The sequence below is a fragment of the Arachis ipaensis genome, chromosome B1 (genome assembly GCF_059453495.1).
Source record: "Arachis ipaensis isolate K30076 ecotype BB chromosome B1, ASM5945349v1, whole genome shotgun sequence".
Taxonomy (NCBI): domain Eukaryota; kingdom Viridiplantae; phylum Streptophyta; class Magnoliopsida; order Fabales; family Fabaceae; genus Arachis; species Arachis ipaensis.
Window position 1 is genome coordinate 32,463,905 of NC_142436.1, and position 21,269 is coordinate 32,485,173.

Below are 21,269 nucleotides of genomic sequence, written 5' to 3' on the forward strand. Positions count from 1 at the left end.
CCCAAGGATTTGAATCAATAGATTTAGAGGTTGTTATAGAAGCCATGAAAAAATTTGAGCAGGAAAATGGCAACAATGGAGCCTTGATCAAGGACAGCCATACTGATTTAGGGGATGAGATGCAGTACCAATAAGGGGGTTCTACCCCGTATGAAACCAGGTACTCTATGGCGTGGTTGTTTTATCTTGGATTTTCTTGTTTCGTCTTTCTCTTGCTAATAATATGAAGATTTTGTCATGGAATATTAGAGGGTGTGTGAATAATTCTACAATTCATACACTCAAAGAGATTGTTAACCAACATAGGCCAGATATTACTATTTTAGTTGAAACAAAGTGTAGTGGAGATACTGCAAGTAGAGTAATTAAAGTGATGGGCTTCAGAAACAATATTCTAGAAAAGGCAATAGGTTTGTGGGCAGAATATAGGTTTTATGGAACAACGATGATATTAGGCTGAGAGTTAATATTTCCCAACAGTAATTTATTCACTTAGAGGTGAACGATTTGAAGAATAAAGAATGGTTTTTAACGGCAGTATATGCAAATCCTCACCCCCCATCAAAGGAGGATTTTGTGGGAGGTCTTGGATGAAATAGCCAGAGATATGAGAAAGGAGTGGATGTTGATTGGAGATTTCAATGACATCATGGGAGATATAGAAAAAAAGGGAGGAGCTCCCATTGATGTTACAGCTTGTAATCATTTTAGAGGCTGGGTAGAAGAGTGTTGCTTGATCGATTTGGGTTTTATTGGTTCTAAGTTTACTTGGATTGGTGGAATTAGAGAAGATAGAGAAAGGGTCTTCAAAAGGCTTGATCGTGCCTTAGCTAACTCAGAATGGAGAATGGCCTTCCCAGATGCAACAGTTAATGTGCTCCCAAGGGTGAACTCTGACCACCACCTCCTGCTAGCAGATTTAGATCTAGGGAGATTTGATAAGGGAGAGAAGCCATTTCATTTTGAAGCATTGTGGCTAATCCATCGAGAATTTACAAACTTCATGCAACACTCTTGGAGAAAGGACTTATCTATTCCGAGAGCATTGGAATAACTTAAAAGCAACCTAAAAACTTGAAACATGGAGGTGTTTGGACATGTAACAAAGAAGAAAAGAAGAATTCTCAATCGGCTCCAAGGAATTCAAAAAGCAGCATCCTATGGCAATAACTCGTTTCTTCGAGGATTAGAGAAAGAGATGAAACGAGAATTGGAGACTATTTTGGACCGTGAAAAAATTCTTTGGTTGCAAAAATCTCGACAACAATGGATTATAGAAGGAGATAGAAATACGAGATACTACCACACAAAAACACTCATTAGGAGAAGGAAAAATTGTATTATTAAGTTGAGAAGACAAGATGGCAGCAGGCGTGAGAACATTAAAGAATTGATGGAGTTAGCTATTAATTTTTACAAAGAGTTGTATAAAGAAGATAATGACAACAGGGCTCCTCTTATTACAAAATGCAAATTTCCCATCATAGACAAACAAGCCAGTATGGTGCACGAAAATTACTTCACACTATGTAATTTTGCACAACTAACCAGCAAGTGCACTGGGTCGTCCAAGTAATACCTTACGTGAGTAAGGGTCGATCCCCCGGAGATTGTTGGTTTGAAGCAAGCTATTGTTATCTTGCAACTCTTAGTCAGGATATTACTTTGTGGTTATCAATTGACTTGCAAATAAACAAGAGAGCATGAATTAAAGGTTACTTGTTATACAGTAAATGAGAATATGTTGGAGTTTTGGAGATGCTTTGTCTTTTGAATCCCTGCTTTATCCCTATCTTCTTCTTCACGCAAGCACGTCCCTCCTATGGCAAGCTGTGTGTTGGTGGATTATCGTTGTCAATGGCTACCATCCTTCCTCTCAGTGAAAATGGTCCAGGTGCGCTGTCACCGCACGGCTAATCATCTGTAGGTTCTCGATCATACTGGAATAGGATTTACTATCCTTTTTCGTTTGTCACTACGCCCAGTACTCGCGAGTTTGAAGCTCGTCACAGTCATCCAGTCCCAGAATCCTACTCGGAATATCACAGACAAGGTTTAGACTTTCCAGATTCTCAAGGATGCTGCCAATGGATTCTAGCTTATACCACGGAGATTCTGATTAAGGAATCTAAGAGATATTCATTCAATCTGATGTAGAATGGAGGTGGTTGTCAGACACACGTTCATGGATTGAGGAAGGTGATGAGTGTCACGGATCATCACCTTCTCTATAATTAAGCGCAAATGAATATCTAAGATAGGAACACGCATGTTTGAATGGAAAACAGAAATAGTTGCATTAATTCATCAAAACACAGCAGAGCTCCTCACCCCCAACAATGGAGATTAGAGACTCATGCCGTCAGAGATTACAAAGTTCAGATCTAAAAATGTCATAAGATACAAAATAAATCTCTAAAAGTTGTTTAAATACTAAATTAGTAACCTAGGTTTACAGCAAATGAGTAAACTATGATAGATAGTGCAGAAATCTACTTCTGGGGCCCACATGGTGTGTGCTAGGGCTGAGACTAAAGCTTCTCACATGCTTGGGATGTTTTGGGCGTTCAACGCCGGGTTGTAACCTGTTTCTGTCGTTGAACTCCAACTTATAACCTGTTTTTGGCGCTGGACGCCAGACTACAACATGGAACTGGCGTTGAACGCTAGTTTACATCATCTATCCTTGAGCAAAGTATGGACTATTATATATTGCTAGAAAGCCCTGGATGTCTACTTTCCAACACAATTGGAAGCGCGTCAATTGGACTCTTATAGCTCCAGAAATTCCATTCTGAGTGCAGAGAGGTTAGGATCCAACAGCATCAGCAGTCCTTTTTCAGCCTGAATAAGATTTTTGCTCAGCTCCCTCAATTTCAGCCAGAAAATACCTGAAATTATAGAAAAACACACAGACTCATAGTAAAGCCCAGAAATATGAATTTTGCCTAGAAACTAATGAAAATAAACTAAAAACTAACTAAAACATACTAAAAACTATATGAAATTAACCCCAAAAAGCGTATAAAATATCTGCTCATCACAACACCAAACTTGAACTGTTGCTTGTCCCCAAGCAACTAGACAAATAAAATAGAATACAAATGAGTCAAGAAGCAATAATATCTCAGAGTTTTTGAGTGAAGCTCAGATTCTAATTAAATGAGCGGGACTAGTAGCTTTTTGCTTCCGAACAGTTTTGGCATCTCACTTTATCCATTGAAGCTCAGAATGATTGGCATCTATAGGAACTTAGAATTCAGATAGTGTTATTGATTCTCCTAGTTCAGTATGTTGATTCTTGAACACAGCTACTTTTATGAGTCTTGGCCGTGGCCCTAAGCACTTTGTTTTCTAGTATTACCACCGGATACATAAATGCCATAGACATATAATTGGGTGAACCTTTTCAGATTGTGACTCAGCTTTGCTAAAGTCCTCAATTAGAGGTGTCCAGGGTTCTTAAGCACACTCTTCTTTTTGCTTTGGACCTTGACTTTAACCGCTCAGTCTCAAGTTTTCACTTGACACCTTCATGCCACAAGCACATGGTTAGGGACAGCTTGGTTTAGCCGCTTAGACCAGGATTTGATTACCTTAGGCCCTCCTATCCACTGATGCTCAAAGCCTTGGATCCTTTTTATTACCCTTACCTTTTGGTTTTAAGGGTTATTGGCTTTTTCTGCTTGCTCTTTTTTTTTTGCAAGCTTTGTATTCACTGCTTTTTCTTGCTTCAAGAATCATTTTTATGATTTTTCAGATTACCAATAAAATGTCTCATGTTTATCATTCTTTCAAGAGCCAACATATTTAACATTCAAGAACATCAAATTCCAAAGACATATGCACTATTCAAGCATTCATTCAGAAGGCAGAAAGCATTGCCACCACATGTAATTAATCAGAATTTCTTGTATTAAAACTCGAAAAATATTGCCTCCTTATCCTAAAGAAAATCTTCTATTTTATTCATGTTTAATGATGATGAGAAGAATAAATTATAGCTTAATTGGAGATAAAATAACTACTAATTAGTACTATAACTACTAAGATAGAATTCAAATAAGAACAATTATCACAGAGTTAAGGCTAAGATTAGGGCTCAACAACCTTGAGTTTGGGATGTGGATGTTCCTCTAGTCTGTGGAGTGCTTGGTCCCTCAAGAGATAACTTCTGATGCTTCAGTTCCTTTAAGTCACACCCTTGCTCTTCTTGTTCCCTGAGCAGTTTGCAGAGCATACTGTTTTGATTTTGCTGTTCTTCCTTTATTTGGTCCATAGATTCTTGCAACTTGGTAACAGATGCTTCAAGCTGTTCCCAATATTCAAATTGAGGGACTTCTGGGAGGAATTCTTGCGCCCTCCTCTTGGTGGGGTCATCCTGCATTTGTTGTTTTTCCATTGTGATTTTAGTGATTGGTTGCTCCACTGAGATATACTCTGTTATTCCCATCTTTACTCCAGCATCTTTGCAGAGCATGGAGATTAAGCTTGGGTAAGCCAACCTGGCATCCTTGGAGTTCTTGTTAGCAAGTATGTAGAATTCAGATGGGATCAGTTGATGAACTTCTACTTCTTTTCCCAACATAATGCAATGGATCATCACTGCTCTTTTAACAGTGACTTCAGAACGGTTGCTTGTGGGCAATATAGAACGCCCAATGAAGTCCAGCCAACCTCTGGCGACTGGTTTGAGATCTTCTCTCTTGAGTTGATTTGGGACACCCTTGCTGCTGGTGGTCCACCTGGCTCCAGGGATGCATATATCCTCTAGAATCTTATCCAGGCCCTTGTTTGTTCTCATCATTCTCCTATTGAAGGAGTCTGGATCATCTTTCAGCTGAGGTAGCTTAAAGATCTCCCTGATTTTGTCAGGGTGAATATGAATAATCTTTCCTCTGACCAAAGTTCGATAGTCATAGAGGGTAGTTCCAGATATTCTCTGCCTGTCTGTTTGCCACAGATTAGCGTAGAATGCCTGAACCATATTCCTTCCCACTTTCGTTTCAGGATTAGCTAGGACTTCCTAGTTCCAGTTTCGAATTTGCTCTTGGATCTCCGGATATTCATCTTCTTTCAGATCGAACTTGACTTCTGGGATCACTGATCTTAGACCCATTATTTTGTAGTAATGGTCTGAATGTTCTTTGGTTAATAACCTCCCTTGATTCCAAAGTGGTTTTGGAATACTCTCTTTCTTGCCTCTTGAAGTGGGTTGTTTTCCTTTAGGAGCCATGATCTTAGTGGGTATGGTTTAATGATCACGGATAAACACACCAAACTTAGAGGTTTGCTTGTCCCCAAGCAAAAAAAAAGAAAGGAGATGGGTAGAAGGAGAGCTTGTGTCGAATGGTGGATGAGAGGGGGGGTGAATGTGGATTTAAAAAGGGAGGGGGTGGGATTTTTGAAAATATTAAAAAGATAAGATAGAAGATATGATTTTTAAAAAAAATATGATATGAAAAGATGTGATTTAAAATTGAAAAGATATGAAAGATATTTGAAAAAGACAAATTTGGATTTTGAAAAAGACAATGTGGAGATTTGAAAAAGATATTGATGAGTTGAAAAGATATTAGAAGGAAAAGAGATAGATTTGTTTTGGAAAATTTGAAAAAGAGTGGGATTGGATTGAAAAAGAATTTGTGTTTATGGATTAAGATACATTTGATATTTTTAAAGTAGGGTTTTTAGAAATTAGGGTTCTTAGAAATCAGGGTTTGTAACATGTTTATGCAAGAAATCATGAATTGGAACATGAAAATTAAAATTAAAATGAAAAATATGAAGTAAAAACGAATTTACCTCCTCCCCACCATCCTGGCGTTAAACGCCCAAACGCTGCATGTTTTGGGTGTTTAACGCCCAATTGCTGCTTCTCCTGGGCGTTCAATGCCCAGCTGCTGCTTCTTTCTGGCGTTGAACGCCAGGAACTCCTTTGTCACTAGGCGTTTTTCTGAACGCCCAGGACGCTGTAAATCTGGCGTTTAACGCCCAGGTAGCTATCCTTACTGGCATTTTCTTGCCAGTGAGCTCTTTTTCTCTGTTTTGTGTGCTGAATCCTTCTGTAACCCTGTAAACTTATGCAATTGACTCTTTACCGTAGTATCAATGAACTTTATATAAACAAATAAAATCAAGAATAGGGCAAAATGCTAGAGGAAGTGATGCCAATGGCTGGGTTGTCTCCCAGCAAGCGCTTCTTTATTGTCTTTAGCTGGACCTTGCTGAGCTTTTTAATCTAGCCTCAGCCTTGAGCATTCTTGCTCAACATTACCTTCAAGATAATGCTTGATTCTCTGTCCATTAACAATGAACTTCCTATCAGAGTCAATGTCTTGAAGCTCCACATAACCATATGGTGATACACTTGTAATCACATATGGTCCCCTCCACCGGGACTTCAGTTTCCCGGGAAATAGCCTAAGCCTAGAGTTAAACAACAGAACCTTTTGTCCTGGTTCAAAGATTCTAGAGGATAGCTTTCTGTCATGCCATCTTTTTTATTTCTCTTTATAAAGCTTGGCATTTTCGAAAGCAGTGAATCTGAATTCCTCTAGCTCATTCAGCTGGAGCAATCTCTTTTCTCCAGCTAGTTTGGCATCAAAGTTTAGGAATCTGGTTGCCCAGTAGGCCTTATGTTCCAGTTCCACGGGCAGGTGACAAGCCTTACCATACACAAATTGGTACAGAGAGGTCCCTATAGGAGTCTTGAATGCTGTTCTGTAAGCCCAGAGAGCATCATCCAAGCTTCGTGCCCAATCCTTTCTACGGGTACTTACAGTTCGTTCCAGGATTCTTTTTAGTTCTCTGTTAGAAACTTCAGCTTGCCCATTTGTCTGTGGATGATATGGAGTCGCCACCTTGTGGCGAATCCCATATCGGACCATGGAGGAGTAAAGCTGTTTGTTGTAGAAGTGAGTGCCCCCATCACTGATTAGTACCCTAGGGACACCAAATCTGCTGAATATATGTTTCTGGAGGAACTTCAGTACTGTTTTAGTATCATTGGTGGGTGTGGCAATGGCCTCTACCCATTTTGATACATAGTCAACTGCCACCAGAATATAAGTGTTTGAGTATAATGGTGGGAAAGGCCCCATGAAATCAATTCCCCATACATCAAATAACTCAATCTCCAAGATTCCTTGTTGAGGCATGGCATAACTATGAGGCAAATTACCAGCTTTCTGGCAACTGTCACAATTACGTACAAACTCTCGGAAATCTCTGTAGAGTGTAGGCCAGTAGAAACTACATTGGAGGACCTTGGTGGCTGTTCGCTCACCTCCGAAATGACCTCCATATTGTGACCCATGGCAATGCCATAAGATGCTCTGTGCTTCTTCTCTAGGCATACACCTATGGATTATTCCGTCTGCACATCTCTTAAAGAGATAGGGTTCATCCCACAAGTAGTACTTTGCACCAGAAATTAACTTTTTCTTTTGTTGCCTGCTGTACGCCTTGGGTATGAACCTTGCAGCTTTATAGTTTGGAATGTCTACAAACCATGGTGTTTCCTAAATGGCGAACAAATGCTCATCCGGAAAGGTTTTAGAGATCTTAATAGAGGGAGAGGGCGCTCCTTCTACTGACTCTATTCGGGACAGATGATCAGCCACTTGGTTTTCTGTCCCTTTTCTGTCTCTTATTTCTATATCAAACTCTTGCAGAAGCAATACCCATCTTATAAGCCTGGGTTTTGAATCCTGCTTTGTAAGTAGATATTTAAGAGCAGCATGGTCAGTGTACACAATCACTTTTGATCCTACTAAGTATGATCTATACTTGTCAATGGCATAGACCACTGCAAGCAATTCCTTTTCTGTGGTTGTGTAATTTTTCTGGGCATCATTTAAAACACGGCTAGCGTAATAAATGACATGCAGAAGTTTGTCATGCCTCTGCCCCAGTACTGCACCAATGGCGTGATCACTGGCATCACACATTAATTCGAATGGTAATGTCCAGTCTGGTGCAGAGATAACTGGTGCTGTGACCAGCTTAGCTTTCAGAGTTTCAAATGCTCGCAGGCACTCTGTGTCAAACAAAAATGGCATGTCAGTAGCTAGCAGGTTGCTTAGAGGTTTTGCAATTTTTGAAAAATCCTTTATGAACCTCCTATAGAATCCTGCATGCCCCAGGAAGCTTCTGATTGCCTTAACATTGGGAGGTGGTGGTAATTTTTCAATTACCTCTATTTTAGCTTGATCCACCTCTATTCCCTTGTTTGAAATTTTATGCCCAAGGACAATCCCTTCAGTCACCATAAAGTGACTTTTTTCCCAGTTTAAAACCAGGTTGGTCTCTTGGCATCTTTTCAAAACCAGTGTCAAGTGATCAAGACAGGAGCTGAATGAGTCTCCATATACTGAGAAGTCATCCATGAAGACTTCCATAAATTTTTCCACCATATCAGAGAAAATAGAGAGCATGCATCTCTGAAAGGTTGCAGGTGCATTACACAGCTCAAAAGGCATCCTTCTGTAAGCAAATACTCCAGATGGACATGTGAATGCTGTTTTCTCTTGATCCTGGGGATCTACTGCAATTTGGTTATAGCCTGAATAACCATCAAAAAAGCAGTAATAATTATGACCTGCTAGCCTTTCTAGCATTTGGTCTATGAATGGTAAAGGAAAATGATCCTTTCTGGTGGCTGTATTGAGCCTTCTGTAATCAATACACATGCGCCACCCTGTAACTGTTCTTGTAGGAACCAGTTCATTTTTTTCATTATGAACCACTGTCATGCCTCCCTTTTTAGGGACAACTTGAACAGGACTCACCCAGGGGCTATCACAAATAGGATAAATAATTCCAGCCTCCAGTAATTTAGTGACCTCTTTCTGGACCACTTCCTTCATGGCTGGATTTAGCCGCCTCTGTGGTTGAACCACTGGCTTAGCATCATCCTCCAATAGGATTTTGTGCATGCATCTAGCTAGGCTTATGCCCCTAAGGTCACTTATGGACCACCCAAGAGCTGTCTTGTGTGTCCTTAGCACTTGGATTAGTGCTTCCTCTTCCTGTGGATTTAAAGCAGAGCTTATGATCACTAGAAAAGTATCACCTTCTCCTAGAAATATATATTTCAGGGATGGTGGTAATGGTTTGAGCTCGGGTTTAGGAGGTTTTTCCTCTCCCTAAGGGAATTTCAGAGGCTCTTTCAATTCCTCTGAATCCTCTAGATCAGGCGGGACATCTTTGAAAATGTTTTTCAACTCTGATTCGAGACTCTCAGCCATGTTGATCTCCTCCACCAGAGAGTCAATAAGATCAACTTTCATGCAGTCTTTTGGTGTGTCTGGATGCTGCATGGCATTGACAGCATTCAACTTAAACTCATCCTCATTGACTCTCAGGGTTATTTCCCCCTGTTGGACGTCAATCTGAGTTCGTCCAGTTGCTAGGAAAGGTCTTCCTAGAATGAGAGTAGCACTCTTGTGCTCCTCCATTTCCAGCACAACAAAGTCAGTGGGAAAGGCGAATGGCCCAACCCTGACAATCATGTCCTCAATCACGCCTGATGGGTATTTAAGGGAGCCATCAGCAAGTTGGAGACATATCCGGGTTGGTTTAACTTCTTCAGTTAAACCAAGCTTTCTGATGGTGGATGCAGGTATTAGGTTGATGCTTGCCCCAAGATCACATAAGGCTGTCTTGGTGCAGTTACCCTCTAATATGCATGGTATCAGAAAGCTTCCGGGATCTTTAAGCTTTTCAGGAAAGCTTTTCAGAATGACTGCACTGCATTCTTCAGTGAGGAGAACTCTTTCAGTTTCTCTCCAATCCTTCTTATGACTTAAGATTTCTTTCATGAACTTGGTATAAGAAGGTATTTGCTCAAGTGCCTCTGCAAACGGAATCTTTATTTCAAGAGTCCTGAGATAATCTGCAAAGCGAGCAAATTGCTTATCCTGCTCCTCTTGGCGGAGTTTTTGAGGATAAGGTATCTTGGCTTTATATTCCTCAACCTTGGTTGCTGCAGGTTTATTTTCTACAGAAGTGGTTGAAGAAGCCTTTTTGGAGGGGTTGTCATCAGCACTTGTGTGTGTCTGATCCCTCACTGCATTTGAGTACCAGGGTTGGAAGCTGGAGTGACGTTAGACGCCAACTCCTCATCTGCTCCTGGCGTCTGAACGCCAAAACTGTGCTTTCTTTGGGCGTTCAACGCCAGTTCCTTGCTTGTTTCTGGCGTTGAACGCCAGTCCTGAGCATGGTTTGGGCTTTCAGCGCCAGTCTTCCACCCAATCTCTGGCGTTTTAGCGCCAGAATTATTTCTCTCCAGGCTCTTACTGTCCTCAGATGGATTTTGGGTAGTTTGCTCATTTCTTGGCTTCCTACTACCTTGAGGTGGGGTATTTAATGTCTTCCCACTTCTTAATTGAACTGCTTGGCATTCTTCTGTTATTTGTTTTGACAGCTGCTGCTTTGTTTGCTTTAATTGTACTTCCATATTTATATTAGCCATCCTTGTCTCTTGTAGTCTATCCTTGAATTTGGCTAACTGCTTTGTTAGAAAATCCAATTGTTGATTGAATTCAACAGCTTGTTCTACAGGACTGAGTTCAGCAGTTACTGTTTTAGCCTCTTCTTTCATGGAAGGGTCACTGCTTAGGTACAGATGCTGATTTCTGGCAACTGTATCAATGAGCTCTTGAGCTTCTTCAATTGTCTTTCTCATGTGGATAGATCCACCAGCTGAGTAATCTAGAGAAAGCTGAGCCCTTTCTGTAAGCCCATAATAGAAGATGTCTAACTGAACCCACTCTGAAAACATTTCAGAGGGGCATTTTCTTAGCATCTCTCTGTATCTCTCCCAGGCATCATAAAGAGATTTATTATCTCCTTGTTTAAAGCCTTGGATGTCCAGCCTTAGCTGTGTCATCCGTTTTGGAGGAAAGTATTGATTCAGGAATTTTTCTGTCAGCTGTTTCCATGTCTTTATGCTAGCCTTAGGTTGGTTATTTAACCACCTCTTAGCTTGGTCTTTTACAGCAAATGGGAATAGTAATAATCTATAGAGATCCTGATCTACTTCCTTATCATGTACTGTGTCAGCAATTTGTAAAACCTGTGCCAGAAACTCTGTAGGTTCTTCCTGTGGAAGACCGGAATACTGGCAACTTTGCTGCACCATGATAATGAGCTGAGGATTCAACTCAAAGCTATTGACTCCAATGGAGGGTATACTGATACTACTCCCATATGAAGCAGTAGTGGGGTTAGCATATGACCCCAAAGTCCTTCTGGACTGTTCATTTCCACTTAGATCCTTGATGGAGAAATGGAGATGATGTAAAATAAAAAAAATATATTTTTATTTATTTATTTATTTATTTATTTATTTCAAAAATAAAATAAATTAAAATAAAATAAATAAAAATGGGTGAAGATTTTCAAAAAATGGAGAGAGAGAAAAAATTTGGTTAGGAAGTTTTGAAAAAGATAAGATTGAGAGGATTTGATTGGAAAAGATATGATTTGAAAAAAGATTTTAACTTTTAAAAAAAATCTGAATTTTAAAAGTAAATTTCGAAAATTTACTTTAAAATAGAGGGAAAAGATATTTTTGAATCTAAAGAGGAAAGAGAAAAATAATAAGATATCAGAAGATTTAAAATTTTTAGATCTAATGCTCCTTGTTTTCGAAAATTTTGAAGGGAAAATACCAAGGAACACCAAACTTAAAAATTTTAAGATCAAGACACAAGAAAAACTCAAGAACACTTTGAAGACTCACAAGAACACAAGAACATGAAGAAAGAACACCAAACTTAAAATTTTTAGAAAATCAAACTAAAATTTTCGAAAATTATAGAAAGATTAACAAGAAAACACCAAACTTAAAGTTTGGCACAAGATTAAATCAAGAAAAATTATTTTTGAAAAAGATTTTTAATAGAACCGGTGTCCAATCATCAAGAACATAAACCAATGCTCTAGCCAATTGAGCTGTAAATGTAACACTTGTTTTGAAGAAGTATTTTTTTATAACTAAGAATGAAATATATATATATATATATATATATATATATATATATATATATATATATATTTTTTTTGAAATGAATATAAAAGACTCTGACCCAAAAGACAAAATTTTCCTAATCTAAGCAACAAGATTCACCGTCAGTTGTTCAAACTCGAACAATCCCCGGCAACGGCGCCAAAAACTTGGTGCACGAAAATTACTTCACACTATGTAATTTCGCACAACTAACCAGCAAGTGCACTGGGTCGTCCAAGTAATACCTTACATGAGTAAGGGTCGATCCCACAGAGATTGTTGGTTTGAAGTAAGCTATGGTTATCTTGCAACTCTTAGTCAGGATATTAATTTGTGGTTATCAATTGACTTGCAAATAAACAAGAGAGCATGAATTAAAGGTTACTTGTTATGCAGTAAATGAGAATATGTTGGAGTTTTGGAGATGCTTTGTCTTTTGAATCCCTGCTTTCTCCCTATCTTCTTCTTCACGCACGCACGTCTCTCCTATGGCAAGCTGTGTGTTGGTGGATTACCGTTGTCAATGGCTACCATCCTTCCTCTCAGTGAAAATGGTCCAGGTGCGCTATCACCGCACGGCTAATGATCTGTAGGTTCTCGATCATACCGGAATAGGATTTACTATCCTTTTTCGTTTGTCACTACGCCCAGCACTCGCGAGTTTAAAGCTCGTCACAGTCATCCAATCCCAGAATCCTACTTGGAATACCACAGACAAGGTTTAGACTTTCCGGATTCTCAAGGATGCTGCCAATAGATTCTAGCTTGTACCACGAAGATTCTGATTAAGGAATCTAAGAGATACTCATTCAATCTGATGTAGAACGGAGGTGGTTGTCAGACACACGTTCATGGATTGAGGAAGGTGATGAGTGTCACGGATCATCACCTTCTCTATAATTAAGCGCAAATGAATATCTTAGATAGGAACACGCATGTTTGAATGGAAAACAGAAATAGTTGCATTAATTCATCAAAACACAGCAGAGTTCCTCACCCCCAACAATGCAGTTTAGAGACTCATGCCGTCAGAGATTACAAATTTCAGATCTAAAAATGTCATGAGATACAAAATAAATCTCTAAAAGTTGTTTAAATACTAAACTAGTAACCTAGGTTTACAGCAAATGAGTAAACTATGATAGATAGTGCAGAAATACACTTCTGGGGCCCACTTGGTGTGTGTTGGGGCTGAGACTAAAGCTTCTCACGTGCCTGGGCTATTTTGGGCGTTCAACGCCAGGTTGTAACCTGTTTCTGGCATTGAACTCCAACTTATAACCTATTTCTAGCGCTGGACACCAGACTGCAACATGGAACTGGCGCTGAACGCCAGTTTACATCGTTGATCCTTAAGCAAAGTATGGACTATTATATATTGCTGGAAAGCCCTAGATGTCTACTTTCTAACGCAATTAGAAGCACGTCAATGGGATTCATGTAGCTCCAGAAATTCCATTCCGAGTAGAGAGAGGTCAGGATCCAACAACATCAGCAGTCCTTTTTCAGCCTGAATCAGATTTTTGCTCAGCTCCCTCAATTTCAGCCAGAAAATACCTGAAATTATAGAAAAATACACAGACTCATAGTAAAGCCCAGAAATATGAATTTTGCCTAGAAACTAATGAAAATAAACTAAAAACTAACTAAAACATACTAAAAACTATATAAAATTAACCCCAAAAAGCGTATAAAATATCCGCTCATCACAGTACCAGCATGACAGGTGCCCCTGGATATGAATTCATCAAAGATTCCCTGTTCAACATAGGCTCATTGAAAGCCCCAAATGAGGACGGATTCCCAGATCTTTTTTTCAAAGAAAATTGGCAAACCCTTGGTAAATTTTTTGTGCAGTTTATCACTTTTCTATGGAATAATCCAAGTGAAATTGCAAGTGTAAACTAGTCTCTTCTGGCACTGATTCCCAAAAATAACCAACCAAAATTTATAAATCAGTTTCGCCCAATATCTCTGTGCAATGTGGTGTACAAAACACTCACAAAAAGACTGGTGGAAAAGCTAAAATCCCTATTGAACGACAGAATCTCTCCCTATCAGTCCAGTTTTGTCTCAGGTCGTATTTTCCATGATAACATAATCATTGCTACGGAAATGATACATCATATGAAAAGGATGAAAGGAAGAAAGAAGTTCATGTCCATCAAAATTGATTTTGAAGAAACATATGATAGAGTAAATTGGAGCTTCATTAAAATGGCCTTAGAAGAAATGGGGGTAAACAAAAAGATGGTGGAGATTATAATGAGCTGTATAACATCGGTCTCTTACAAAGTCCTATGGAACGGGTGCAAAACAGATGCCTTTTCTCCTACCCATGGCATTAGGCAAAGAGATCCATTATCTCCGTACCTTTTTGTCATTGCTATGGAAAAGCTTTCTCACATTATTAAAGATAGAACGATTAAAGCTTGATGAAAACTAATGAGAGCTGGAAGAGACAGACCTATGATATCCCATTTGCTTTTTGCCGATGACTTACTACTCTTTGCTGAAGCCTCAAGGGAGCAAATGAAAATGCTATTAAGCACTTTTAGTGAATTCGGTGAAGCATCGGGGTTAAGGATAAATGAGGCCAAAAATTCTATCCTCTTCTCCAAAAATATTACAACAGAAGAGAAAAATGTCATTAACAGTGTATGTAACTTTAATGAAGTTCCTTGTCTGGGCCACTATTTGGGAGCCATGCTCACAAACTGAAGAAAAAGAAAAGACAGATTCAAGACAACCATAGAGAGAGTTAAAGGGAAGCTTAAGGGATGGAAAAGCTTGTCTATGGCGGGAAGAATCACATTAGTTCAATCAGTCATTAGCCCTTGTCTTAACTTTGATATGGCACACAGCAAGATTCCGATTGGGATTTGCAAGGAAATAGAAAAACTCCAAAGAATCTTTATTTGGGGAGAAGAGAATAATAGTAGAAAACTGAACGTTATTAGCTAGGAGAAAATGTGCAAGCCAAAAGTTCAAGGAGGACTGGGAATTCAAAAGCTCAGTTTGATGAATAGAGCATTCCTCATGAAAACTCTGTGGAGAATCTTGACAGAGGAAGAATCGTTATGGGTCAATGTGATTTATGCTAAATATGGTAGGGGTCAGAACCTTTTGAAGAACATCATAGCTCACCCTTTGGACTCTCCTTTGTGGAAAGAATTAGCTGAATTATGGGAGAGTATAAAAATTAATATAGGTGATGCCAAGGCATCTTAGGCTAGTTTCACTAGCCTCTTTCTTTCGTTTTTAGTAGGTTTTATGCACTTTCTTGAGCTATAAGTAAGCAATTGGATTAAAAATTCATGTATGTCTTGATTCATTCAACCATGGTTAATTTGATGCAACTTCATGAGATTTATGCCATAATTACTTGTGTGCTAAGAGTCATGCAAATTCTCATGACTTTAGTAAGACTTTGATGATGTATTGGTTGATGATAGGTGAAGAAGTGCATGGAAAGAGGTGGAAGAAATGACCATTGAAGGAAGAAAGGGAAGCAACGTTGGTGGCCAAAGTTGGACCACCAACGTTGCCTCAAACGTTGGAAGAAGAGGCAGAGCAAAAGTTCTGCATAATTCTGGTGCCAACATTGGAGGGAGTGTTGGCAAGCCAACGTTACCTTCAACGCTAGATGATACAGAGTGCTGACCTGGAAATTGGAAAAATTGTGGCGACGCGTATGCGTGCTATATACGCACGCGTGGATATGCCAACATCAGAGGGAACGTTGCCAGTCCAACGTTAATGCCAACATGCGCCATCTGAGCTCCAAATCTTGATTTTGAAAAAAGCGCAACGACGCGCACGCAGCGTTGCCAGTCAAACGCTGATGCCAACGACTTCGAAAAGCCTTCAAAAACTGGAATTGGGGAAGTTACATCCACACGCACGCGTCACTCATGCGTACACGTGGATGGGAAGTCTATCCCCAAACGCACACACGCATAGGCAGCGCATACGTGTGAAGGGGTAAAATGGGCCATCCACGCGTACGCGTATGCCATGCGTACGCGTGGATGAGCGAACGTTGACACCCCAACGTTGAGGCAAACATTGATTGCAGCAACCAGAATCCATTTTTCCTTAAGAACGTGTGCCTCAATGTTTGCCCAAAAATGTTTACTCTAACGTTGATATCAGAATTGCATAATTGAGCACCTCTCTCTTCTCAACAGCATTGGGAGCCAATTAGATCAACTTCAACAAAGGCTAAAAGAGCAATTCAGATGACTTGAAGATCAATTGAAGAAGTGTATAAATAGCTAGAGTCTAAGTTAGTTAAGGAGGGGCTTACACATGGAGTACTGAAACTATGCCCATTTACTTTCTCTGTACTTTTCATTTTAATTCTGCAGTGTACCTTTCAATTCCACGTTCCATTCAGAGAACTATGAACAACTAAACCCCTTTCATTGGGTTATGGAGCTCTATTGTAATTCAATGGATTAATAGTAGTTTTCATCTTCTTCTTCTATCTTTTCTCTTGATTTTGTTAGAAAACTTTCGATCTTAATTCAATTGGATAGTTGTCTTGATAGAGAAGCTATTCATAATTGGAATTTCTCTGATCCTTGAGAGAGGGATGAGGAATTTGTGCTAGAAATGCTTTCTCACATTGGATTAGATTGGGGGTTGGATGGATATTGTGACATTTAATCCTACCAATACTTTGATCTATGAATTTGTGTGGTATAATCAGTGACTAAACTTTATCTCTTCTCATGAGCAATTAAACCAAGACATTGGGCAATTGTTCAAGCTTAGAGAGATTGGTGAGCCAAGACATTGGAATCCAATCATCTAAGATTGCCAAGCAAGGTCAATGAATGCATTGATTGAGGAATAGATGAAAATGATTTGATCCGGAGAGTTCAATATCTCCTAAAACCCAATGAATCCCCTATTCTGATCTCAACCATTCTCTTTATATTCTGCTCTTTAATTTGATGCTTAATCCCCATTTCCATTTAATTTCTTACAATTTTAGTTTCTGCTCTTTAGATTCAGCAATTTAGTTTCTGTTCATTTAATTTCTCACAATTTAATTTTCCCGCCAATTTACATTTTGCAATTCCAATTTCAATTCCGAATCAGTTCAATAAGAACAATTCTCCAATTAACATTGATCAACCAACCAATCCCTGTGGGATTCGACCTCACTCAATAGTGAGTTTTTACTTGACGACAATCCGGTGCACTTGCCGATAGAAATTTGTTGAGAGACAAATTTTCTTGACATCAAGTTTAGGGCGCTATTGGCGGGGATTGGTTTTGTATTGACAATTACTAAATTGGAGGATAACTAGATTGAGCATTCTTCTTTCTTTTGTTAATTAAATTTCAATTTAAGCTGTTTACATTTACCTTTCTGCAATTTTTTCCGTTTCTCTTTAATTCTTTACCTTCCAGCAAAACTAATCCACTGACTCACTAACTGTTTGATTAATTTCCTTAATTTCTCTAACCACACTTTTTCATTAACTGTGGAATCTTCACTTGCTGTTTGCTGTCTGTTTTGTCACTTGTATGACAGGTAGAAGAGGGGTTTCAACCTCTTTTAACAGTGAACCAGAGAGAACCTTCCTTAGATTAAGGAGGGAATCAAGAGGAAAGAAGGCTATTGGTGCAGAAAAAGAAGAGGAGGATTCGAATATAGATATGGAGGATGATATGGAGACTCATCATCAGGGAGAAGTACATAATCATGCCAGAGAAGGCGCAGTCAACCATGCTCCACAAGAGAGGAGGGTGCTAGGTTCCTACATTAATCCCAATCTTGGGAATTGTGGGAGCAGCATCCAGAAGCCAGCCGTCCATGCTAATAACTTCGAATTGAAGCCTCAACTCATCATACTCGGCCAAAACAATTGTTCATTCGGAGGAAGTGCCCAAGAAGACCCTAATCAGCATCTCACTACATTCCTAAGGATCTGTGATATAGTTAAATCTAATGGTGTTCATCCTTACACCTATAAAATGCTACTGTTTCCATTTTCTTTGAGGGACAAAGCATCGAAATGGCTAGAATCATTTCCCAAAAAAAGCTTGACAACCTGGGAAGATGTGGTGAATATATTCTTAGCAAGGTTCTACCCTCCCCAAAGAGTGAATAGACTGAGGACTGAGGTGCAGACATTTAGACAGCAAGATGGTGAAACCTTGTATGAAGCCTGGGAAAGATTCAAGGATTTGATAAGGAAATGTCCCCCTGATATGTTCAATGAGTGGGTACAATTGCATATCTTTTATGAAGGACTTTTCTTATGAATCAAAGAAAGATGTAGATCACTCATCTAGAGGCTCTCTCAACAAGAAGAATACCATAGAGGAAGCCATTGATGTCATAGAAACAGTGGATGATAATGAGTATTTCTATACCTCAGACCAAAGCAACAACAGAGGAGTTATGGAATTAAACCACATGGATACAATTTTGGCCTAAAACAAGATGATTACCAAGCAACTGGCTGATTTGACAAAGCAAATGGAGAAGAACCAAGCTGCAGCCATCCATACTCAACCATCAGCTTAAGCAGAGTTGAACATAGAGGAAGGAGTTGATTGGGAACAGGCCAACTACATTGGAAACTCATCTAGGCAAGTTTATGATCTATATTCTAAAACCTATAACCCTGGTTGGAGGAACCACCCAAACTTTGGGTGGAGAAACCAACAAAATCAAGGCCAAGAATACAAACCTCATAATCCCAACCAGTACACATATCAACAATCTAATCCAAGATCATATCAATACCCATACAACTACTCCTCTCAGCCACCATATCAAGCCCAAGCCAATCAGAAGACAAGCTGTCTAGAATTGAAGCTATGCTCATAAATCTTTGCAAGGAATCTCAAGACATGAAAAATTTTAAGGAGGAGATGAGATCCAATCTGCAGAATTAAGATGATGCCATTCAAAAACTTGAAGCACAAATTGGATACTTGTCCAAGCAAGTCCCGAGCCATAACCCTTGTAATGTCATCAAGGCAGGCTCAAAGGAGGAATGCAAAGCCATTACACTCAGGAGTGGAAGGGAATTGAAGGAGGCAGCCAAAGAAACCCAAGAGAAGGAAGCAGAGGAAAGTTCAAGTGACAAGGAAGAAGCACAAACACATACTCCCAATCCACCTGAAAAGAAAGAAGTCCTAAGGCCATATGTCCCTAAAGCTCCTTACCCTCAGCGCCTAATGAAAAATGAAAAAGACAGCCAATTCTCCAGATTCTTAAAGATTTTCAAGAAACTTCAGATCAACATTCCCTTTGCTGAAGCATTAGAGCAGATGCCACTCTATGCTAAGTTTTTGAAGGAATTAATGACCAAGAAGAGAAGTTGGAGGAATGATAAACCTGTAGTATTAACTGAAGAATATAGTGCTATCATCCAACACAAACTGCCTCAAAAATTGAAAGACCCAGGGAGCTTCCAAATTCCTTGCATCATAGGAGAAATCACTGTGGAGAAAGCCTTATGTGATTTGGGAGGCAGCATAAATTTGATGTCCTTAGCAATGATGAAAAGAATGAAGATTTAGGAAGCCAAACCAACAAGAATGGCCCTCTAATTGGCAGACCGATCATTCAAATTTTCTCATAGAGTAGTAGAAGATTTGTTGGTAAAGGTGGGAGACTTCATCTTCCCGGCTGACTTTGTGGTGTTGGATATGGAGAAAGAAGCCAAAGCTTCAATAATTTTGGGAAGGCCATTTTTAGCCACTGCTGGAGCCATCATTGATGTCCAAAAAGATGAACATACCCTTAGGTTGCATGATGAAAAAATGGTGTTTAATGTATTCAAGGCTATGAGTTACCCACAGGAGTCACTAGGAGAGTGTATGAGGTTGGATGCAATGGAAATTGTGGTGCAAGAAACATTTGAAGAAACACTTGAAGAAGTAACAAAAGAGGATCCCACACTAGACATTGAGGTTGCAGAAATCCAATCAGCTGAGACATCCATCCCAAGTGCACCAGAGGGAAAGAAAGAAAAGAAAGGAGCAGCTAAACTGGAACTCAAAGCATTACCTCCCACTCTCAAGTATGCATACTTGGGAAGTGATGAAAGTTACCCAGTAATCATCAATTCTGCTCTTAGTCAAGAACAGGAAGAGGAGTTAATCAAGGTGCTGCAAAAGCACCAAGATGCCATTGGATGGACCCTTGCTGATTTGAAAGGGATAAGCTCATCCATATGCATGCATAAAATCCTGTTAGAAGAAGATGCTAAGCCCTCCATTCAAGCCCAGAGGAGATTGAATCCAGTCATGAAAGAAGTGGTGCAAAAGGAGGTTATGAAGCTTTGGCAGGCAGGGGTGATTTACCCAATTTCAGATAGCCCATAGGTGAGCCCTGTCCAAGTGGTTCTTAAGAAGGGAGGTATCACTGTAGTGCCCAATGAAAAGAATGAAATCATTCCTACAAGAACTGTCACAGGATGGAGGATGTGCATTGATTATAGAAAGCTTAATGAAGCTACAAGAAAAGATCACTTCCCACTCCCTTTCATGGACTAGATGCTAGAAAGGCTCGCAGGACATGCATATTATTTCTTCTTGGATGGCTATTCAGGATACAATCAAATATTAGTTGATCCAAGAGACCAGGAGAAAATATCCTTCACTTGTCCATATGGAGTATTTGTTTACAGACGCATACCATTTGGATTGTGCAATGCACCAGCAACTTTCTAAAGATCTATGATGTCTATCTTTTCAGACATGATTGAAAAATTCATTGAAGTCTTTATGGACGACTTTTCAGTATTTGGAGATTCCTTCCCTAATTGCCTACATCACCTCGCCTTGGTGCTAAAGAGATACCAAGAGACCAACTTGGTTTTGAACTGGGAGAAATGCCATTTTTTGGTGACAGAGGGAATAGTCCTTGGTCATAAAGTTTCTAACAAAGGCATTGAGGTGGACAGAGCTAAGGTGGAATTAATTGAGAAGTTACCTCCAACTAGTAATGTCAAGGCAATTAGGAATTTTTTAGGACATGCTGGATTTTACAGAAGGTTTATAAGATATTTTTCAAAAATAGCTAAGCCTTTGAGTAACTTACTTGTCTCTGATACACCTTTTGTATTTGATCAGGATTGCATGCTGGCATTTGAAACTCTAAAGAAAAAGCTTTCCTCAGCACCTATCATTGCCCCACCTAACTGGGATTTACCCTTTGAATTGATGTGTGATGCATCAGATGTTGCTATTGGGGCAGTGTTAGGACAGAGAAAAGGCA

The 21,269-nt window shown here is 39.5% G+C and overlaps 1 protein-coding gene and 1 non-coding gene across 2 annotated transcripts; one reads left to right on the plus strand and one right to left on the minus strand.

Annotated features, from left to right (window-relative positions):
- The first annotated feature begins 607 nt into the window (after window positions 1–607).
- On the plus strand, window positions 608–1,054 carry LOC148576143 (uncharacterized). The gene has a single exon (XM_088502680.1). It carries the CDS (start codon window positions 608–610, stop codon window positions 1,052–1,054), a length of 447 nt encoding a protein of 148 aa, XP_088358806.1.
- A 17,088-nt stretch (window positions 1,055–18,142) lies between these two features.
- LOC148576144 (small nucleolar RNA R71) lies at window positions 18,143–18,249 on the minus strand. Its single transcript, XR_015904458.1, has one exon. It is a non-coding gene; the product is annotated as a small nucleolar RNA R71 (small nucleolar RNA).
- Window positions 18,250–21,269: the final 3,020 nt, after the last annotated feature.

Bases quoted from the DNA above. Each gene is read 5' to 3' on its own strand.
- LOC148576143 (XM_088502680.1), top strand. From the start codon at position 608: ATGAGAAAGGAGTGGATGTTGATTGGAGATTTCAATGACATCATGGGA.